At 40.1% G+C, this 20,383-nt stretch overlaps 1 protein-coding gene across 1 annotated transcript in view; it reads left to right on the top strand.

The window, feature by feature from the left end:
• Positions 1-20,383, top strand: part of SCG5 (secretogranin V (7B2 protein)) — a 114,555-nt gene that overhangs the window by 70,993 nt on the left and 23,179 nt on the right. The window contains exon 2 of the mRNA XM_006883047.1: positions 18,883-19,032. Coding sequence (XP_006883109.1) covers positions 18,883-19,032 — 150 coding nt within the window. The remainder of the gene's footprint in view (positions 1-18,882; positions 19,033-20,383) is intronic.

Raw genomic sequence — 20,383 nt, forward strand, 5'->3', positions numbered from 1 at the left:
TTTTTTTTAAAAAAAAGACATATAGATTTCCCACTTTTACTTAAAAAAAACCAACAAACAGAAAAGTGATTGTGAGAATGGTGCTGGATGGAGCTGTTTCTTTCTGTTGTACATACAATCACTGTCAGTGAAAGCTGACTTGATGGCATCTAAAAACAATAACGTATTTCACTGGGAAAGTCTGCAGTCAGGGACCTCTCCAAATTATAGGAGAGCAATGATGTTAGTTTGAGGACTAAGGTACACCTTATTCAGTCCATAGCCTTTTATATCACTTACTATGCTTCTGAGAGTTGGAAGGTGAATAAAAAGAGTTGATAACCTTTCAAGCATGGTGTTGGAATACTGAATTTCCCACCGACTGCTAAAAGAACAAACAGATATATCTTGGAGAAGGTACAGCTGGAATGCTCCTTGGAGACAAAGATGATGAAGCTTCTTCATCTTACATATTTAGGGAATGTTGCTAAGAGAGGCTATTTCTTGGAGCGGGACATCATAGTTGGGAAGGTAGAGAGCAAAAGAGAGGAAGACCGTCAACCAGGTGGATTGACACTGTAACTGCAGCAATGGCAGAGGATGGCACAGGATAAGATAGGTTTCAGATCTTGTTCGTTGGGTCACTAAAAGTTATACCAACAAAGTTTATCTTTTGCTTTTCAAAGTGAGGAGTGATCTGGGGGGGCGGGGGTAAAGAAAAAAAGTGCAACCATGAATGAATGAAAATCCAAAATCTCTGTAAATGTTAATTAAAATTAATAAAATAAAATTTTTTAAAAAGAAGTTATACTCAACAGCACCTAACAATAACATCAACAATTTGTCCTTCTTTTTCTCTTTGCTTCTCTCATCATTGTTTCAGTATCAACAAGAATATGTAATCAAAACACCTAAATGGATACAAAGAAAGAGAAAATGCAAGTCTCTTAGATTACATGAAGAAATCACTAATTAGTCTGTTGGAGGGGATTGCACTTTTTTTTGTCCGTGTGTGTGTGTGTGTGTTTAACTCACATTAGGGACAAAACAAAATTTTCAGTGCAAGTTAGAAATTCTGCAGTAAGTTTATCAGTATTTCCTTGGACAGTTAAGTCCCTTGAATCTATCTAAAGGTGCCCAGAAAGCAAAGCTCAGTGATCTAGTCCTGAGAGATCAGAGCCTTTGAAAACTATGAAACACAGCTCAAATCTGATGAGAATTCTGTGGAGCACGGTTCTGCTCCGACACACATGAGGTCACCGTGCAGTGGAGTCAGGTCAGTGTAAACTTTGTGGGGCCTCTTCTTGGTCCCTGATGCCCACTTTGACTACATTCTTCGTAGAGGTCTGGCCTCTGGAGGAGAAGTCAGGCATTTCATCTGTCTTGCTTTCCTTTATGTCTTCCTTACTCAGCAGAGTTCTGTCTGTCTGTCCACTTTGTTCCTTCATTTCTTCATGTGTGCCCTCCCTTACACCTTCAGGTCCCTGTCAGAAATCTGAAAAAAGAACAAAAGGAGGGCAGATGTTGGTTTGGATAACTTATCTGAGTGCTTCAGTCTCCCAGACGGTTAACAAAAGAAAAGCTCGTCATTGCTTTATAAATAACGTATCAAGGCTTGCTGGAGGAATGAAGGACGAGACCACAGTGTATTTTTAGTGTCTGATGCCTGTGGTAACGTAAGTGAAAACTGCTGGATCCTTTCCCCTTCAGCTGAATGGTTGGCATTCAGGAGACTGTGCCCACTCCCTGCCAGGATCCCCTCACGGAACTCCCTTTTTATGAGGTGGGTGACTGGCTCATTGGCACCAGACTGCCCCGCCACAATTCTTTATTGCCCATGCCCAGCTGTATGGTTCCATGGGCAGCCCCAGCATGGGGCGGTGGGTGGGGGCCAGTGGATGAGATGGTGCTGGCTGCAAGCTTGTCAGGGTGTTACCAAATTGTGAGGCACAGTCTGCAGAGCAGAGGATGTGTCTGGATGCTGTCAACCTTGGGTCTGAGGCTGGCGCTCAGGCACGAAGAACTGTGATAGCGAGGACAATGGCTGGCTTCCCCTCTCAGGGTCATCTTCTTGGTGCCTGGTGACAGTGGATCATGGACTCTCTAGTCATTGACACATCTGATCCTCAGAGGGCACTACCAAATAATATAAGAGGAGCTTGATTTGTTTGAATGAAGAAACTAGTTGACGTAGGATAAATCCCAGCTCTTGGCAGCCTAATGTCAGGGTAGAATTGTGTTCCATTGGGTTTTCAGTGACTGGGGAAGGAGATTGCCAGGCATTGTCATGCCTGGACTTGAACGTGCAGCCTTTTGGTCAGCAGCCATGAACATTAACCATTTGCAGTGAGGCCCTCAGTATTCCTACAGGTCACCCAACACATCCCTTCAGAGCTAATCTTGCAAAGATGGAAACTCACAATAAAGGCTATGAATGGGCTCTGTAAAGAAGGATCTTCTCATACACTCGGGAAGTGGATGTACTGCTGGGAACCAACTTGATAAGTAGGGGTGTGTTGTGTTTTTTTTTGCGCGTAATCTCTCAGAACTCACTTTTTCCTCTTGAGATATTACACTCAGTTATGCAGTGTGATTCTGCTGACCTTACTAGAAAGTTCTTAATAAAGGTGTAGCAGCATTTTGGAAATATTAAAACAATTATATTACAAGAAAAGGAGGGTGGTGGTTGGGGCCCTCCATTTGTTTTCCATTTACTATAACCTTTGGCCTTCTAGAGAGAGCCCCAGTAGCACAGTGAGAAAGCATTTGGCTAGTAACCAGAAGGCTGGCAGTTTGAGCTCAACAGCTGCTCTGTGGGAGAATGATGAGGTCGTCTGCTGTAAAAGTTTACAGTCTTGGAAACCCCATGGGCAGCTCCACTCTGCCCAACAGAAGCTATGAGTCAGAATCCACAGAGGGGCAGTGGGTTTGGGTTTGGCCTTCACTTGATACCATCAAACTCTGTAGGCTACTGCTTGGACCTTGAGAAAAAAGTATCATAGAGGTACCATCAAGGTAAGTATTTAGCCTAGTTCTCACAGAATTAGTTTGGATAAGAAAGGGTGCCATGGAATCCTAATCTTGTAACAAGTGGGTAAGTTCCTCTTCAGAGTAAAAATTTATGGGCCAAGACTGTAGCTCCAGCTCTTCAACCCTCTTAGTCTCTCAGCAGCTGTGCTGCTCTCCATGGACCACGGTCATGGCCCCAGGGTCTCTCTTGTTACTCAATTGTGCTTTCTAGTTAGAATCTCAGGACCTCACCCTTACCTATAGAATCTAAATTCACATTCTGACAAGGCCCTCACTTGAGCATTTATGTACACAGGGAAACAAATTAGAAGAAAAGTTTTCTATAGTCCTGGTCCACTATTTTAAAATTAATGATTTTTAATAAAACATGTATTTTTACAGCATATTCTTTCCATTTCATTTCCCCCCTATTCATTCATTGTTGCACATTTTTCTCCCTGCTCTCCCCTCCCTCCCAGTTCATTTTTCTCTTTGCAGAAAAAAAAATTTCTTTCATTGTTATACAGCCTCCCCCAGTCCACTTTAATATGCATTTCTTTTTCTATAATCTGGTCATGAAAATGATAACTAATCCTATATCCTTTTAAACAGTTCTCTCACCTCATCTGTTTCAATGCAGTATGCATTATTTATTCCCTCTTTTATTGGGTTCCCCCCAACCCCTATGTCAGTTTTGTTTTACAACAGTGGCACTATTTAGTATTTGTCCTTTTGTGACTGAGATATTTCACTCAGCATAATGTCCTGGGTCCACTTTTAATTTATATACAGCATTTAACTACAAAAGGAGTGTGTGGCACAATGGTTAAGCACTGGTCTGTTAAATGAAAAGTCAGCAGTTTGAACTCACCAGCTGCTCCATGGGAGAAATATATGACATTTGGCTTCAATAAATATTTGCTGTCTTAGAAACCTTATAGGGTAGATCTGCTCCATCCTATAGGGTCACTCTGAACCAATTTTATAGCAGTGAGGTTTATCCATACTATAAGGACTAACAGTTTACAAGGAAAGAAGAATCAGAACTTCAAACATCACAGCAGCTAGGCCATTGTACCGTATATACTTTAATATGCTGAGTTGTTGTTATATGCCATCAAATTGACTGTTACTCAAAGCGACTCTGTGCACAATAGCTCTGAACCCTGCTCTATCCTGAGCCATCCTCCCTGTCTCTGACACACTCATCCTCATTATCCTACTTATTGTGTCAATCTGTCTCATCCAGGGTCTTCCTTTTCTACACTGTCCCTTGACCCTTCCAAGCATTATTTCCCTCTCCGAGGCCTGGTCCCTCCTGGCCACATGCTCAAAGTATGTGAGATGGAGTTTCAAAATCCTTGCCTCCAAGGAGCAAGTTGGTTTCACCCTCTCCAAGACAGACCTGCTGGTTCTCGTGGCACTCCATTCTATGTTCAGTACTCTTCTCTAGTACCACAACTCAAAAGCATTAATTCTTCTATTATCCTTCTCCATTGTCCAGCTCTCTGATGCATAGCAAGTAAATGCAAAGACCACGGTCTGGATCAGGCACTGTTTAGTCTCTAGACTGACATCCTTGCTCTTCAGCACTTTGAAGAGGTCCCTGACAGCAGATTTTCCTAATGCAATATAATCACTGGTTATTCTCAGTGCAGTGCCAAATTATCAAGAAGAGACAAAAGCATGTTCCAAAGCTCATGTTTAAAGTAGCTAAAATTAAAAATGAAATAAATGGACACTGATTGTTAAGGGATAGCTTCAGTCATCTGGATATGCATTTGGAAAACTATATTCTGGAGTAAAATAGATGTGAGAGCTACCATAATTGGGAATTCTCACTTAACTCAAATTTATTCCTTGTGCGCTCTCAAAACTCAAACGCAACTTTGGTGTTTTTTTGTTTTTTTTAGAAAAGGAGGTAAAGTGTGATACCAAGGATCTGCTCTGAAACTAAGCAAGCAAAAAGCCCATGAAGCAACTGGTGGATTTGAACCATGAGCTTTTGGGCTTGCAGCACAGCTTCTTAATACGAGGAGTGAGGTTTAAGTTTTGTGTTCAGTAGGTACACACTTCAGTACACAAAGGGAGCTCTGGTGGCCTGATGGTAAGAAGCTGTGCAGCAGTCTCAAAGCATGAGGTCTGAATCCATCAGAAGCTCCGTGGGAGAAAGATGGACAGTCTCCTTCCACACACCTTACTGCTTCTGAAAACCCACTGGAGGGAGGCTCAGCTATGGGTTGGACGGATTCAGTGACACACAACAACAACAACAACAGCAACAATAGGTACACAGTTCCCACATTTTCTTTTTCTAGAAACTGCCAATTGCTAAGACAGGCAAATGAATTTAGAACTGAAGAGTCTTTGATGGACCAGATAAGTCGGTTCTCTGATCTGGATAAGGGAGCTGGACCAGTGCGGAGGGCCGTAGGGTTTGTTATGGATTGAATTATGTCCCTCCAACATTTATGTGTTGTAAATCCTAAGCACTGTATCTCCTGTTATAATCCCATCTGGTAATGGGCTGTCTTTGTTATGTTAATGAGATAAGATTAGTATAGGATGTGTTTTAGATCTCTCTCTTTTGAGATATAAAGGAAATTAAATAAGCAAGTGAGAGAAGCACAGATGGACCAAGAGAGATGCCAAGCCACATAAGATCTCCAAGGAACCAGGAAACAAGCTGAAGATACAAGGACTTTCCCCCAGAGCCAACATAGAGAAAAAGCCTTTCTCTTGAGCCAGCACCCTGGACTGGGAGGAAAACAAAGTTGCTGAGGTTTGTTAAAATCATCCATTTGTGGTATTTTTGTTATAGCAGCATTAGATAATAAAAAAAGAGGAGCTGCGTGGAGTCCACACAAGCAGGGGTGGCAAATTGCAGAGCTGAGATCCATGAGACAACCAGGACTAGGAAGAGATTGGAACCAGCAAGGGCAACCACTTAGCTGGGCTGCCAGCCCTCAAGGATGCAGAGAAGGGAGCAAATCAAACACTGCATACAGAGAGGAGAGAGCAGGTGTTAGAAGGGAACCAGGACCCCCCCCTCCCCCGTATAACTGAATGTGTAAATGCTATAGAAATTTAGGAAACAGAGAAACTTCCAGGGAGAAGGTGGTATGTAAAATTCTGAAAAACAGGATGGATCTTTTCAGATGGCAGAAGGAAAAACAAACAAGAGGACAGGGCTGGCTGTGATCATCATTAATAGTGATGTTTGAGCATTAGTAGAGCTCTGTTAGGGGAAAGTGGAGCAAGATGGGAGGGTGGAAGAGAATCCTGGCAGATATTTATGGGGAGTCCAGCAGCAGCCAGCATGAGATTGAAAAGCCTTGACTTGGATCAGACCAACTAAAAAAACAAACAAACCCCTGTCTCCTTCTCCCTCGAGCCCCTCCTCCTGGTGCTTCTGAGCAGTACAGCTGACTGGCATTTCATTGCCATCAAGATAAAAGAAAAATCTACCAATGATTTGATATCTAGGGCTTGGAAAGAAATCACTGTGTGATGCCAATTTTGTTTTATAAAGCAAAGGCAAGTTTATATAAACACAACCGGGCTTAAAACTTTTTTGGCAAGAATTACATATTTTCCATTTATTCTAGAAACATTTGTAGAGTTCTACAACTGTGGTGGGAACAGATAAATAAAACATAATCATAGGATAGGATTAATTAATTGCCTGAAATAATTTCAAAGCTGTAAGTGAAAGATTGTCTTAAGCAATGGCATTGTTTTTTCAAAGCAGAAGTCCTCTGGACACTGGAAACATTGTGGATTTTGTTTTCTTTGTGGTAGAAAAATAATATGTAACTAATCACTTTAACCATTAAGTGTTCTTCATTTTATTACATAGTTGTTGTTAGGTGTCTATGACTCACAGCAACCCTATGAACAAAAGATCTAAACCCTGTTCTATCTGCACCATCCTCAAACTTCCTGACACACAACAGCCCATTGCAGCAGTCACCAAATCAGTCCACCTGGTTGAGGGTCTTCCTCTCCTTCGTCGAACCTCCACCCTTCTTAGCATCATGTCCTTCTCCAAGGAATAGCACCTCCCAGCAACATGTACAAAGTATGTGAGGCAAATCCTCATTATTCTTGTCTCCAAAGTGCACTCTGGCTGCACCCTCTCCAAGACATATCAATTCTCTTGGCAGTCCATGGGATGTTCAGTGCTCTTCTCCAACATCACAGCTCAAAGGTATCAATTTTTCTTCTGTCATCTTTATTCAATAGTATTATGTACTCCCTGTTGAGTAACCGTCCTCACTATCCCTTTAAATTTTTTTCATCATCCTAAACAGAAATTTAGTAATCTTTGAGCAGTAATTCTAGTTTTCCTTTTCATCTGCTCCTCTAACAAACAAAACCACTAACTCCACAGCAATTAAGTTGATTTTTGCTCAGAGTGACCCTGTAAAGGACACAGTAGCATTACCTTTAAGGGTTTGCAGAGTGATAAAATTTTACAGAAGCACAGAGCCGCATCTTTTTCCCCAGGAACTGGATTGTAGAGTTGAATCACAGACCAACCTTCCAGTGAATAGGTCAGCGCTTGATCTACCACACCACCAAGTCTCTATCTACCCCTGATACCCCGTAATATATCTTTGTCCCCCGCAATTGCCTGTTCCGTATTTTCTGTGAGGTCAAATAATATTGGTCGTTTTGTATGACTTTGCTCAGCATAGTGTTTTCTGGGAGCTTTGGTGGCGTAGCGCACAGGGAGCTGCCCTGATGATCGGAAGGCTACACCTTCAGGTTCTTCAAAGCCCCCAGTGGCTCCTTGGGAGATGAGCAGCGTCCTCTAGAAGACCCAGGGGAGGGTCAGCTGTAAGTCAGATCCGACTTGAAGGCAATGACTGACTTTTGACTGGTATATTTTCAAGGTTTATTCATCTCATCCATGTAGTAGAACTTCATTTCTCTTTATCCATCCCACTGTGTGGTTTTTAAAGGCACATGCTTAGATTCCACTAGTTACTCCATGGGAGAAAGATAGGCAGTCGAATCCCATGGAATTTACTGCCTCTGAAAACCCACTGGAGGGTCAACTGTGGGTCATTTCTGACTCGACAGTATTCAACAACATATGTGTAGACTAGATTTTGTTTCTTCATCCATCTGTTGACAGAGAGTTCTGCTGTGTCTTTTTTCAAGCTCTTGTGACTAGTGTTGCAGTAAACATTGATGTACTGACTCACTTGCATATCTTGTGTGTGTGTGTCCAGAAATGGAGGGAGCTCTGCTGGCCTAGAGGTAAGGAGTTGCACTGCCAACCCAGAGGCATGTGGTTGGAACCCACCAGGTGCCATGCAGGAGAAAGATGAGTAGTCTCCTTCCATTCAGTGTACAGGCTTTGAATAATTCTCTGGAAGGTGTACTGGGAGTCGGTTCCAACTTGGTGACACATAACAACTCTGAAATGGAAGTGTTGGATCATAAATTAATTCTTTTGTAAGAATTATTATATAAATATGAGTTTAACTTTAGAAGAAAAACAGTTTTCTACAGTAGGTACATATTCCCACCAGCAGTGGCTGAGAGTTCAAATTTCACCACATCCTCACCAACACTTATTTTTCTTGATTGATACTAACCATCTGGGGGCCGTCTTAAGAAGTTGCACTGCCAAACCAGAGGCATGTGGTTTGAATCCACCAGCTGCTCAGCGGAAGAAAGATTGGCAGTCTTGTGTCTTGTAATTGACTGCCTCTGAAAACCCACTGGACTTGAAGGTACGTAACAGTAACAACAAAGCCATCTTAATGAGTATAGAGTAACTTAATGGCTTTGATTAACATTTCCTTAATGACAAAGTGATTGTAGCAAGTGAGACTGGTTTAGGATAGAGCAGGGTTCAGAGGCATTCTTCATAGGGTCAGTATGAATCACAGCTATCTCAATGGCACATAACAACAATGACATTGAACATTTTTTATGTGCTTATTGGACATGTGTATGTTTACTTTGAAGAAATGTCTATTCATTCTTGCCTATTCTTTAATTAGGTTATCCTTTCAATGTTGAGTTTTCTGAGTTCTTTATGTATTCTGCATATTAAATTTTTATATTGTTGTTGATTGTTGTCGAGTCGAGCATGACTCATAGCAACCCTATAAACAAAAGGCCTGAAACCTTTCTATAACTATCGACATTTATCAAAGTTCACAGAGTTTCCCGAGGCGTGTTGTTTAGGAATTGGATGCCGCTCAAACTCATTGCCATTGAGTTGGAAGCGACTCAGCTGATTCGTTAGTGGGTTTTCAGTGACGTAAACCAAGAGGGGGAGATTACACATCTTTCTTCCTCAGAGTAGCTGGTGTATTCAAACCACCAGCCTTCTGGTTGTCAGTGAAACCTATGTAAACAATGTATAGTTCCCCCAAATTTTCTCCCATTCTGCCTCCTTTTAGTATAAAATCCTCTGATTCACTTTTTTTTTTAACTGGTGAAATCTAGCTTATTTGGTCTTTTGTTGCTAGTGTTTCTTGTTGCCATACTTAAGAATTCATTGTCAAAATTGATTGCCCTGAACCTTTATATTTTCTCCTAAGAGATTTATGGTTTTAGGTCTTATTTTGTGTCATTACTAAGGTATTGAGAGTTAGTTTTCACATATCCTCTGAAGTATGGATCCAGATTCATTTTTCTGATTCTGGAGGTCCAGTCATTCTAGCAGAAGCCTATTTGGACTTTGGACACTGCACAATGTGAAATTACTCCTACTTCTACTCACATTGTGGCAATGCTCATCCTAATCTTTGTCAGCTCATCCATGAGTTTCATCATTAGTCTTCCTTCTGATTTGCCTTTGTTCATTTGATCTCCAGAAGGATACTTGAATACAGTGGGTCTGGAGGGGAAACATCCAAGTTGTGTTTTTGTTTGTTTGTTTTTAACTCCACAGGTGGTCTGGATGCACATCCCTACATAGGAACAAAGATTTTTGATGTTATGTAACTTCCAATTATCATGTAGATTTCCTGTCCAGATAGCTTGTATGCTGTTTATAACTATATTGATCTATACTCTCCTGCCTGGTGTTTACCTTTTCTTGTTCCATTCCACTTCTCCCAAAAGTACTCATCACTGATGTTCAAACATTCCATGCTTACATTCACTCTGTGAGCTGACTTGTGGTAGGGTGGAGGGACAGCTCAGGAGAGGAAGGCACTCTATGAGGTGGATTGATTCAGTGGCTGAAGTAATTGGGATGAGAGTGTCAAAGACCGTGCAATTGGCACAGGACAGAGCAGAGTTTAGGGCTGTTATACATAGGGTCACTATGAGGCGCAAGCGACTCGACGGCACGTAACAACAACAACAACAATTGTTAGGTGCCACTGAGTCAAGTTCAACTCACAGTGATGCTATAAACAACAGATCTAACCCTGCCCTATCATGTGCCAGCTCACAATCACTGACATACTTGAGCCCACTGCTGCAGTCACTGTGTCAGTCCATCTGGTTGAAGGCCTACCTCTATTTTGCAATCCCTCCACCCTTCCAATTATGGTGCCCCTTTCCAAGAAATAGCGTCTCCTGGAAACATGCTCAAAGTGTATGAGATGAAGCTTTGTCATCTTTGTCCTCAAGGAACACTCTAACTGTACTTTCCCCAAGATACATCTGTTCGTTCCTTTGACAGCCCACGAGATGTTCTGTTCTCTTCTCCAACACCACAGTTCAAAGACATCAGTTCTTCTTCTGTCATCCTTATCATTGTCCAGCTCTCATATGTATAGCTAGTGATTGAAAAGGCTATGGTCTGAATCAGGAACACCTTAGCCCTCAAGATGACATCATTGCTCCTCAATAATTTGAAGAACTCCCTGGCTACAGACTTTCCCAGAGCAATACATTTCCTGATTTCCTGAGTGCTGGTACCAAGTGTATTGATAATGGGTCCAATTTTTTCTCCTTCTATCATGATGTTACTTATTGGTCCATTATTCTTTTTCTTGGCTTTGAGATGCAATCCATATTGAAAGCTGTAGTGTTTTTCCTTCAGCAGCAAGTGCTTCAAGTCCTCCTTACTCTCAGCAAGCAGAATTGTGTCATCTAGAGTGTAACTTAGATTATTGATAGAAGTTTTTTCTTTGGAACCTGCAAAGGTTAATACTATTTTTCAGAATTTAGCTCACGTGTCACCTCTTCAGTAGAGGTTTTCTGGAAGGTCTTAGTGTCTTGCATTCTTAAATCATTTATAAGATTTATAAGAACAAACTATAGGGAACAATATCTTTATTACTTACTACTGTGTTATTATATTAAGTCTGGAATGAGCAGCTATAGTGAATCATCCTGAGAGCTGAAACTATATATTTTATATTTATACCTTCTGTAGCACCTATGACACTCTGCTGTGTCCCATTTGCATTAAAAGAGCATTATTATTATTATCTGTGCTAGAAGTGCTTGTTGACTTTTCTGTCACTCCCCAGACTGTACACACTATAAATCCACACGTACCTGGTTCATCATAGACACTCAAGCACCTGATCCAGATCTTGATATGAAATGTGCTCAGAATAATTTTTTTATTTTAATAGCATTTCATATAGGCCAAGGCATTCAAAAGGTTATCATTTAACATAAAATCCATAAACATTATTCATTGTTGTTGTTGTTGTTGTTATGTGCCATCGAGTCATTTGAGACTCATAGCGACTCTATGTACAACAGCTCTAAACCCTGCTCTATCCTGTGCCAATCTCATTGCCTCTGACACACCCATCCCGATTACCCCAGTCACTGAATCAATCCACCTCATAGAGGGTCTTCCCCTCCTGCGCTGTCCCTCTCTAAAGACCTGTCTCTCCTTACAACATGCCCAAAGTATGTCAGACAAAGCCCCAGAATCCTTGTCTCCAAGGAGCAGCCTGGTTTAATCCTCTCTACGATGAAGCTGTTTGTTTTCTTGGCAGTTCATGGTACATTCAATACTCTTCTCCAGCACCAGCACCACAGCTCAAAGGCGTCAATTCTCCTTCTATCCTCCCTAGTCATTGTCCAACTCTCTGATGCATAACAAGTGATTGCAAAGACCATTGGCATTTCTTAAAAATCCAGTGTGTATCTTTTTTATATTTCAATGCTGTTGTTGTTAAGTACCACTGAATTAATGTTTCTGTGAACAACAGTTCTGAATCTTGCCTCATCCTGTGCCGTTCTCATAATCCCCACCATGCTTTAGGCCGTTGTTAGTCACTACATGAGTTCACCTTATTGAAAGTTTTCCTCTTTATCTGACTCTCCACCTTTCCCAGCATGGTTTATTTTCCCAAGAACTGGTTTCTCCTCACAGTCTGCCCAAAGTATGTGAAATGATGTTTCACCCTCCCTGCCGATACGCAGGATCCTGTTTGTACTTCATCCACGACAGACTTGTTTGTTCTTTTGGCAGTCCATGAGGTATTCTTCGCCAACACCACAGTTCCAAGTCATCAATTCTTCTTTAGTCTTTTGTATTTATTATCCAACTTCCACGTGCATAGGAAGCAACTGAAAATACCATGGCTTGGATCACAGATACCTTAGCCTTTAAACCGATATCCCTGCTCTTTGATACCTTAAATTTAGAGGTTCTTGACAGCAGATTTCCCCAAGAAATCATATCTTTTTATTTTTTGGCTGCTTTTAGCATAGATGTTGATTGTGGATTCAAGTAAAAGGTCATCATTTATGTCTCAATAAGTACTTTTAATTTACTGCAAAATAGGTGGTGATTTTAAAACATGTGTTTGACTGTTAATGTGATCTGGGTATAAATGTGAAGGAAACGGAAACAGATGAGTCACATAGCAGCGTCTGTAGCACCAGGACATTTTGGTAGACGTAGCGTCAAGCAATAGATCAGCACAATCTAAACATCACAATGAGCCGTACAAACATCTGTCTACTCCGCTGTATTATCGTCTCATGTCGATAAAATTCAATATGGGAGTCATAATAAAATACCAGTAACACTGTGAAGCATGAGAATGAATTCTAGAACATTTTATTGTATTCTTGGACTTCTATATGGACCAAGAAGTCAAAATTTAAGCAGAATGAGGAAATAACTGAATGGTTTAAAATCAGGAAAGATATGTGTCAAGGTTGTATGACTCTTTAATAAATATGCTGAGCAAATAGTCTAAGATAATGGGCTCAATAAAGAAGAATGCAGTGTTAGGATTGTAGGAAGGCTCATCCACAGTCCGTGATAATGTGAATGGCACAACTGTGCTTGCTGAAAATGAGAAGGACTTGACACATTTTAAAAACTATAGTCTTTGGTATGTATTACACTTCAGTGGAGACAGGGGGAAAATCTTCTCACTGAATCAATAACCAACATCATGATAAATGAAGAAAAGGTCGAATTTTTTCATAATTTCCTTTTACTTGGATCCATGTAACACCGATGGAAACAGCAATCAAGAAATGAAATGACATATTGCATTGAGCAGATCAGCTGAGAAGAACCTCTTTAAAATGCTAAAGAGAAAGTATACTAAAGACTAGGGAGCTCTAGTGGCCTAGTGGTAAAAAAACTGAGCTACAAACCTGAAGGCAAATGGTTCAAATCCACCAGCCGTATTGCAGGAATAGAATGGGCAGTCTCATCCTGTTCGATTAACTGTCTCTGAAAACCCACCAGAGGCTCAGCTATGGGTCAGTTTTGGCTCAACAGTACACAACAACAATAAGGTACATGTGACTCAAATCATGGTACTTTTAGTTACTTCATATGCACCTGAGAGTTGGACGTCTGACATCTGAATAAGAACTGATGCCTTTGAATTGTGTAGTCAAAGAATATTGAATATACTATGTACTCCCAAAACCACAGATAAATCTGTCTTGGAAAAAGGGAAGACTGAATGTTCCTTAGAGGCAAGGGTTTTGAGACTTTTTCTCACACACTTAGGAGATGGTATCAGAAGAGGCTAGACTCTGGAGAAGGACATCATTATTGGAAAAGTAAAGGATCAGTGAAAGAGAGCAAGACCATTGGCACTATGGATTTACATAGTGACTGCAATGATGAGCTTAGGCACAGAAAACACTGAGGCTGCCTTAGGATTGGGCATAATTTTGTTCTGTTGTACACTGGGCTGCTGTAAATCACAGTTAACATGATGGTACCTAATAATATACAATGCAAACTCCTGGAAAAATAAAGATCACATTCTTCTTTGTTTCTACCTGTTTTTCACAGTCCCTAGCTCAGTGAGTGTTTCTTAATTTGATGTTATTGAAAGAAGTTTTAAAGGAACCTGTGTTTAACATCTGTTGCTTCCTAACAAGTGTTGCATTCAGTTTCATAGCACTGGGGCACAGAGGTAAATAGAGCCTTGGCAGGGTTCTGTAAGGGAAACTGTGTTTGCTTCCTTTATTAATTACTAATGGAAAATTAATACAAGTACTCTCCTTTTAGCCAAGTTGCATAATTCCTGGCACAAATTTCAAAAGTGGAGGAATGTATTGATACTCCAGAGAGTATGCCCTATAGCAAGCACAGTGGTGGCTGTAGTGCCAAGATTGTGCAAGGCTTAAAAATATCAATACTATTGCTTGCTTCAGCAGCACATATACTATATTGGAACAGGACAGAAAAGATTAGCATGGCCCCTTTGCATGGATGACATACGAACTCGTGGAGCATTCTATTTAAAAAAAAAAAATCAATACCAATTGTATTGATAAGCTTGTCTTGCCTCGCACAATCTTGAGTTCATGTGGGATACTGTGAATCTCCAGAATGGCTTTGCTTGCTTTTTTCAAAAATCTGTCTTATTTGAGTGAAAGTTTACAAATATCATTAGTTTTTTTTACAGATAATCATTCATAGGTAATAATTACCATTAGTTGTTGCAGTTAACTTATTATAATGCCTAAGCAAACCATTACTGCTGTTTATTTCATCAACCTTCCTGAAGGTCTCTGGAAGCAACCACAGAAAGACAAATGGTCTCTTTTCTTTCTTTTTTTTTTTTTTTTTCCATTTAAGAGAATGGTCTCTTTTCATAAAGATTTACCACCTCAGAAGATGGATGGAGGGTTGCTGAGTTAATCTATGCAGCAGCAGTAGATTTTGGTTATTGACAAGTCCAAGGAGCTCTGATGGTGCCATGGTTAAGCGTTTGACTTCTAACCAAAATCTAGGAGATTTGATTCATCTGTCTTCTTGACATAAAGATTACAGCCTAGAAAGCACTATGGGGATTTCATACTCTGTCACATAAGGTTGTAATGAGTCAGACATCAATTTTCAGGCACACAAGAGGAGCAACATTGAAAAGTATAGAGTTTGTCTTTGAATATGGCTTTGCTAGCATTCAAATGTGGATAACTGACCCATGTGGGTGAGTGGGACTACGCAAATGGGGCATGTTAGCTTAATCCACCAAGTGATTGAAACCTACTCTTCCACAAGGTAATTTGCCATCTTCAAAAATCTACAAGAGGATTGGCTAGGCTTGCCAATAAATTGAAGAACTCTACCTGCGGAGATTTTTCTCTGCCAGAAGAGAGAATTCTTTCCCCATGCAGAGAAGAGAGACATCCCTTGACCCAGTTAAAAGTAGGATATGCTTTGGGACAACAGCAGCAGTGGGGCTGAACTGGTGAATTGGTCTGAGATGGGACTTTGAGGTGAGGGAAGCCAATAGTGGCAGGACTGAGAACTTTGTTGGACTATTAGGTGGAGAGCCAATATTGGCTGGACTGATTGGCAGGCCTGAGAACTTGGGAATGCCATGAAGCTTGAGGCTGAGGTGCCAGTGTGCATATTTTGGGAACTGTCTTGACTATATTCTCTTACTAATCTGAATTATAATCTTTTGACTCTCCCAGTATGGTTTCTGTGTGGTCTGTGAACTATCACATCAGATTTTGGATCCAACAAAGCAATAAGATTGGTGTTGAGATGAGCAGAAAGAGGCATGGGGTATATGTCTGACCTCATGGGAATTGGTTTCGTGTTATTGATGCTGTGAGCAGGTATAGTTTCATCCTGTGAAACTGATCACTATCAGATATGGCACTCCTCATGTGGCCCTTGCTCTTTTTACAGAAAGATAATCTTTTTCATGGACATAATAGCATGAAATCTTTTTTGCCTGATTTGGATCTGATTTCTTATGCATAATATATTTTTTACTTTGATTTGGCCTCCTGTTCATAGGTGCACAAGCAGGGGGACTGTGCATTAAGGGGGATGTGAGGTTAAGACCACTGTGCCTTAATGTTCTTGTTGTTACATATTGTGCAATCATAGCTGATTCATAGCTGGCCCTCCAGCAGATTTTCAGAGGCAGTAAATTGCACCAGAGGAGATTGCCCATCTTTCTCCCTCAGAGCAGCTAGTGGCGTCAAACCATGTGGAACTGATAAATATGCGTCTGTTCCAAGAAACAAAAAAGTAAAATTTCTAAATTTTAAAGATTTAGAAAAATTTAAAAATTCTAAATTTCTAGGGACTAATGTGCATTTGTTCTGGTGGCTTAGTAATACGGAGTTGTGCTGCCAACTCAATGGCAGGTGGTTCGAATCCACCAACTGCTCTGCAGAACAAAGATGGGCAAGCCTCTCTTGGGCAAGATACTGCCTTCTGAAAACCCACTGGAGGGTCAGCTATGAGCTGGTTCCAACTCAATATTCAAGTAAAGGAAGTTACACTTGTTAAGTCGTTCTTTTTATCTGCTGCACCTTGGTGCTCAGAAAAGTTTTTTAGTATGCATGAGTGACTTAAATAAGTATTAAAGAAGATAAATAAGTGGAGTAGAATGATTTAACAAATGATAGTGTGATAATTATTTAGTGGTTTCATATATACTAAAATAGCCACCAGGGACACAGTTCAAATCAACCAGCTGCTCTGTGGAAGAAGAATAGGTAATCTGCAATTTGCTGGCCTTTAAAAATCCATGAGAGGGTCAGCTGTGTGTCTGCTCCACACAACAGCCACAAAATAGTCACCAGGGAGCTCTGATGGCTTAGTGGTAAGGAGTTGTGCTGCCAATCCAAAGGCATATAGTTTGAATCCTCCAGCTGCTCTGAGAAAGATAGATCATCCCCAACCATGTGGTTTATTGCCAGTTAAAACATGCTGGAGGGTCAGCTGTGAGTTGTGTCTGACTCAATGACACTTAATAACAACAACAACAACAAAAAAAAACAGTCCTTACTGATCTGCCTGCTTTTCTAGTCTGTTGGCCTGTCTACTGCTGTGATGCTGGAAGCTTTGCCATCAGTATTTCAGATACAAAAAGGATTCACCTCTCTGGTGGCTAGATTCGAGTTACTTCCAGAAATTAGCTAACGAAAATCTCCTGGGTCACGGCAAAGCATTGTGCAACTTGTATCAGGAGGATCATTTACAAGAAGAGGATATAACATTTGGTGTAGTAGTGTGCAGTTAGTGAGATAAGGGAGACCCTTGCAGAGACCAGTTGCCACAATAGCTGCATGATATGAGGAGCTTTGATAGGAAGACATAAAACTGGCAATATTTTGTTCTCTTGTACATAAGGCTGTCATGAGTTGAAGTTGACATGACAGCACTTACCAACAACAAAACAAAGACCATATGGTTTAAAGAGATAATCTGAAAAATAAGAACTAAAACATCCAACCGTTGATTGTACTTCTGGAGGGAAAACAACTTTGAAAGCTAAGAAGGATGAGAAGAAATCACAAAGGCAAATAACAACAAATTGGACTACATAAATATTAAAAACTTATGTTAGCAAAATATAACAATAACCAGAATGCAGAGTCAGGCAACATGGAAAAATGTTGGCAGAAAATGTAACAGCAAAAGGCCTGATATCTTTATTACTTTAAGTGTTCTTTTAAATTGATAAGAGAAACGCTGAAATTCTGAAAGAGTAAAGACAATTCACGAAAAAGAAATTAAAACTAGTACATAAAAATTATTTCACCATACTAGTAATCAGAGATGTACAAAATAAAATTAATTTTTAAAGCCTTTTAAATTCACAAAGAAAATATTAAACTTTTAAACAAAACCCAGTGCTGGTGAAGATGTTGTAAAAGTGGTATTCTCATATTTTGTTGTTGAAATTTTATAAATTGGTACAGACTCTTTTGGAAAGCAATTTGGCAATATAATATTAAGAGCTATAAAAATGTTTATAGCATTTGACTCAATAATTTGACTTCTGGGAATCCATCCTGAGGTAAATTAATTCAAAATATGGAAAAAATTAAATGCCTTAGAGTAAGTTGGGAAACATTAAATGTCCCACAATAGGAGACTGGTTAAGATGTCATGTATTTTTTAAAAAATGATATAAAACCTACTGGATAGAAAACTGCATAGCCACTTATAATTATGGGAACAAAGAACATGCAACCACATGGAAAGATGCTAATGTATTAATGTTAAATAAACAAAAGAGAATAAAAAATGTATATGCAAAAAAGAAGAAAAAATAAAGAAATGCACCAAATGTTAAGGGGTCAAGCTAGAATACAGAGGTGATGGATGAATTGTTTTCTCTACTTTTGCTGGTAAACTTTTGTTTTCGACTCTACTTTTGTGAGAGAGGCCGTTAATCTCTCTTTCCCATTCCCAGCTTCTCAGTCTGTCAGTTGTAAATGGTCTAATGAAGTTCCTATTCGTGTAGGATCCCTCTCATCAGCAACTCTCTCATTCTTCGACTCCCAGTCCTATACCTCGCCATATTACACTGCCTATAATAGCCTGTATACAACTTACCTTGTGTCAAAATTATTTATGGACAGTAGAGTCTGTTCCTTTTTCTTTCTCTACATCACAGAGTGGGATGTCTTTAAATGTCATTTTCTTGACTAAATATTAACAGAGTTTAATTTGACTGACATGAACTATTTCTAATTTCTTGGCAGGTGGAGCCCATGAAGGTCTGCAACACTTGGGTCCTTTTGGCAACATTCCCAATATTGTGGCAGAGTTGACTGGTGACAACGTCCCTAAGGATTTTAGTGAGGATCAGGGCTACCCAGACCCTCCAAATCCCTGCCCTGTTGGAAAATCAGGTAATGGACAAGCCTTTGGGTTCCCGTGGATGATAGAAACATTTGGAGGAATTAAGAAAATTCCAACATCAGCTACTAACTAATAGTCCAAGAAGTAATATTTCTACTTTGGTTAACTATCATGTATTTTTAATTAGGTATAAAAATGAAATTTAATCTGCAACTCTTTTGTTCATTTTGGTGTCCAGATAAACCCATGTAGGACTTACTTGCCAAGATTTTACCTTCCATCACACTCCCTTTTTTTAAAGAGTTGATGCTCTTCATTCTTGGCATCTTTGGAATGAATTCGTTTGTGTGTTATCCGTGGCCTTTTATTTTCCCTACTTCTCCTAATAATCAACTCTGTCACATCTAGTTATTGTTTGTCTTAACATGTTTGTTTAGAAGAGAGCAGCATAGGAGAAAGAGGGTCCAGACAGGTTGGTTAAGGAGAAGGACTGAAGTTTCCCACTTAAATCATATACCCTTTCATCTTTTCACCTTCCTAGCCCTACTGCCTAAGCAAATGGTAGGTGAACTGCACTTACTTTAGCCTCTTAGAAGCTTACCTTGAGGGTGAAGAATAATGTTTCAAGACTCAGATTGCTTGGGTTCAAAATCAATATCAAGTTACATGATTTGGAAAATGTTTATTAGCCACTTTGTGTCTGTTGTTGCTGTTGTTAAATGTTGTGGAGTCATAGAGGATGAACGAAAGACCTCAGCACTGTTCATAGAGTTTCGGGAGGCAAGCCATTTCAGAAGTGGATGCCACTCCTGCTTATAAGTTTGTTTGAATCGGGGAACTCCACCAAACACTGTCCACCGTGGGTAACCATTATCACATTTGACACATCAGTGTCACGGTGTTCAGCATCACAGCAACCATGAGTTCTCTGTACAGCAGTCTTTTTTTTTTGCAAAATAGAAGTTGTGAGAATTAGTTGAAATATTTAATTTGTTGTGAGAATTAAATGAATTCAACTTTTTCCATTTAAAAATATAATGAAATAATGAAGTTTATTGTGAGAGTTAAATGAAATTCTTCATGTAAAGCTGAGGCTGAGGAGCTCCGGTGGCCTAGTGCATCATGTGTGTGCTGTGAATCGAAAGGTCAGCAGTTTGACTTTGCCAGCTGCTCTGAGGGGGAATGATGGGCAGCTTCTTCCTGTAAAGATTTACAACCTCAGTAATCCAATGGAAAGTTGCTATGATTCAGAACAGACTCAGTGGCTGTGGGTGTATCCACATAAAGCACTTAGCGCAGTACTGATCACATTGAATAAATTCTTGATTATAATTAGCTGAAGTTCCTTTGCCATTAGTAATAAAACACCTCTTCTCTTGGGCTGTGCTAACCTTCAGCATA

Source organism: Elephantulus edwardii, unplaced genomic scaffold (assembly GCF_000299155.1).
Source record: "Elephantulus edwardii isolate Elephantulus edwardi_28Jun2011 unplaced genomic scaffold, EleEdw1.0 scaffold00026, whole genome shotgun sequence".
Lineage (NCBI taxonomy): Eukaryota > Metazoa > Chordata > Mammalia > Macroscelidea > Macroscelididae > Elephantulus > Elephantulus edwardii.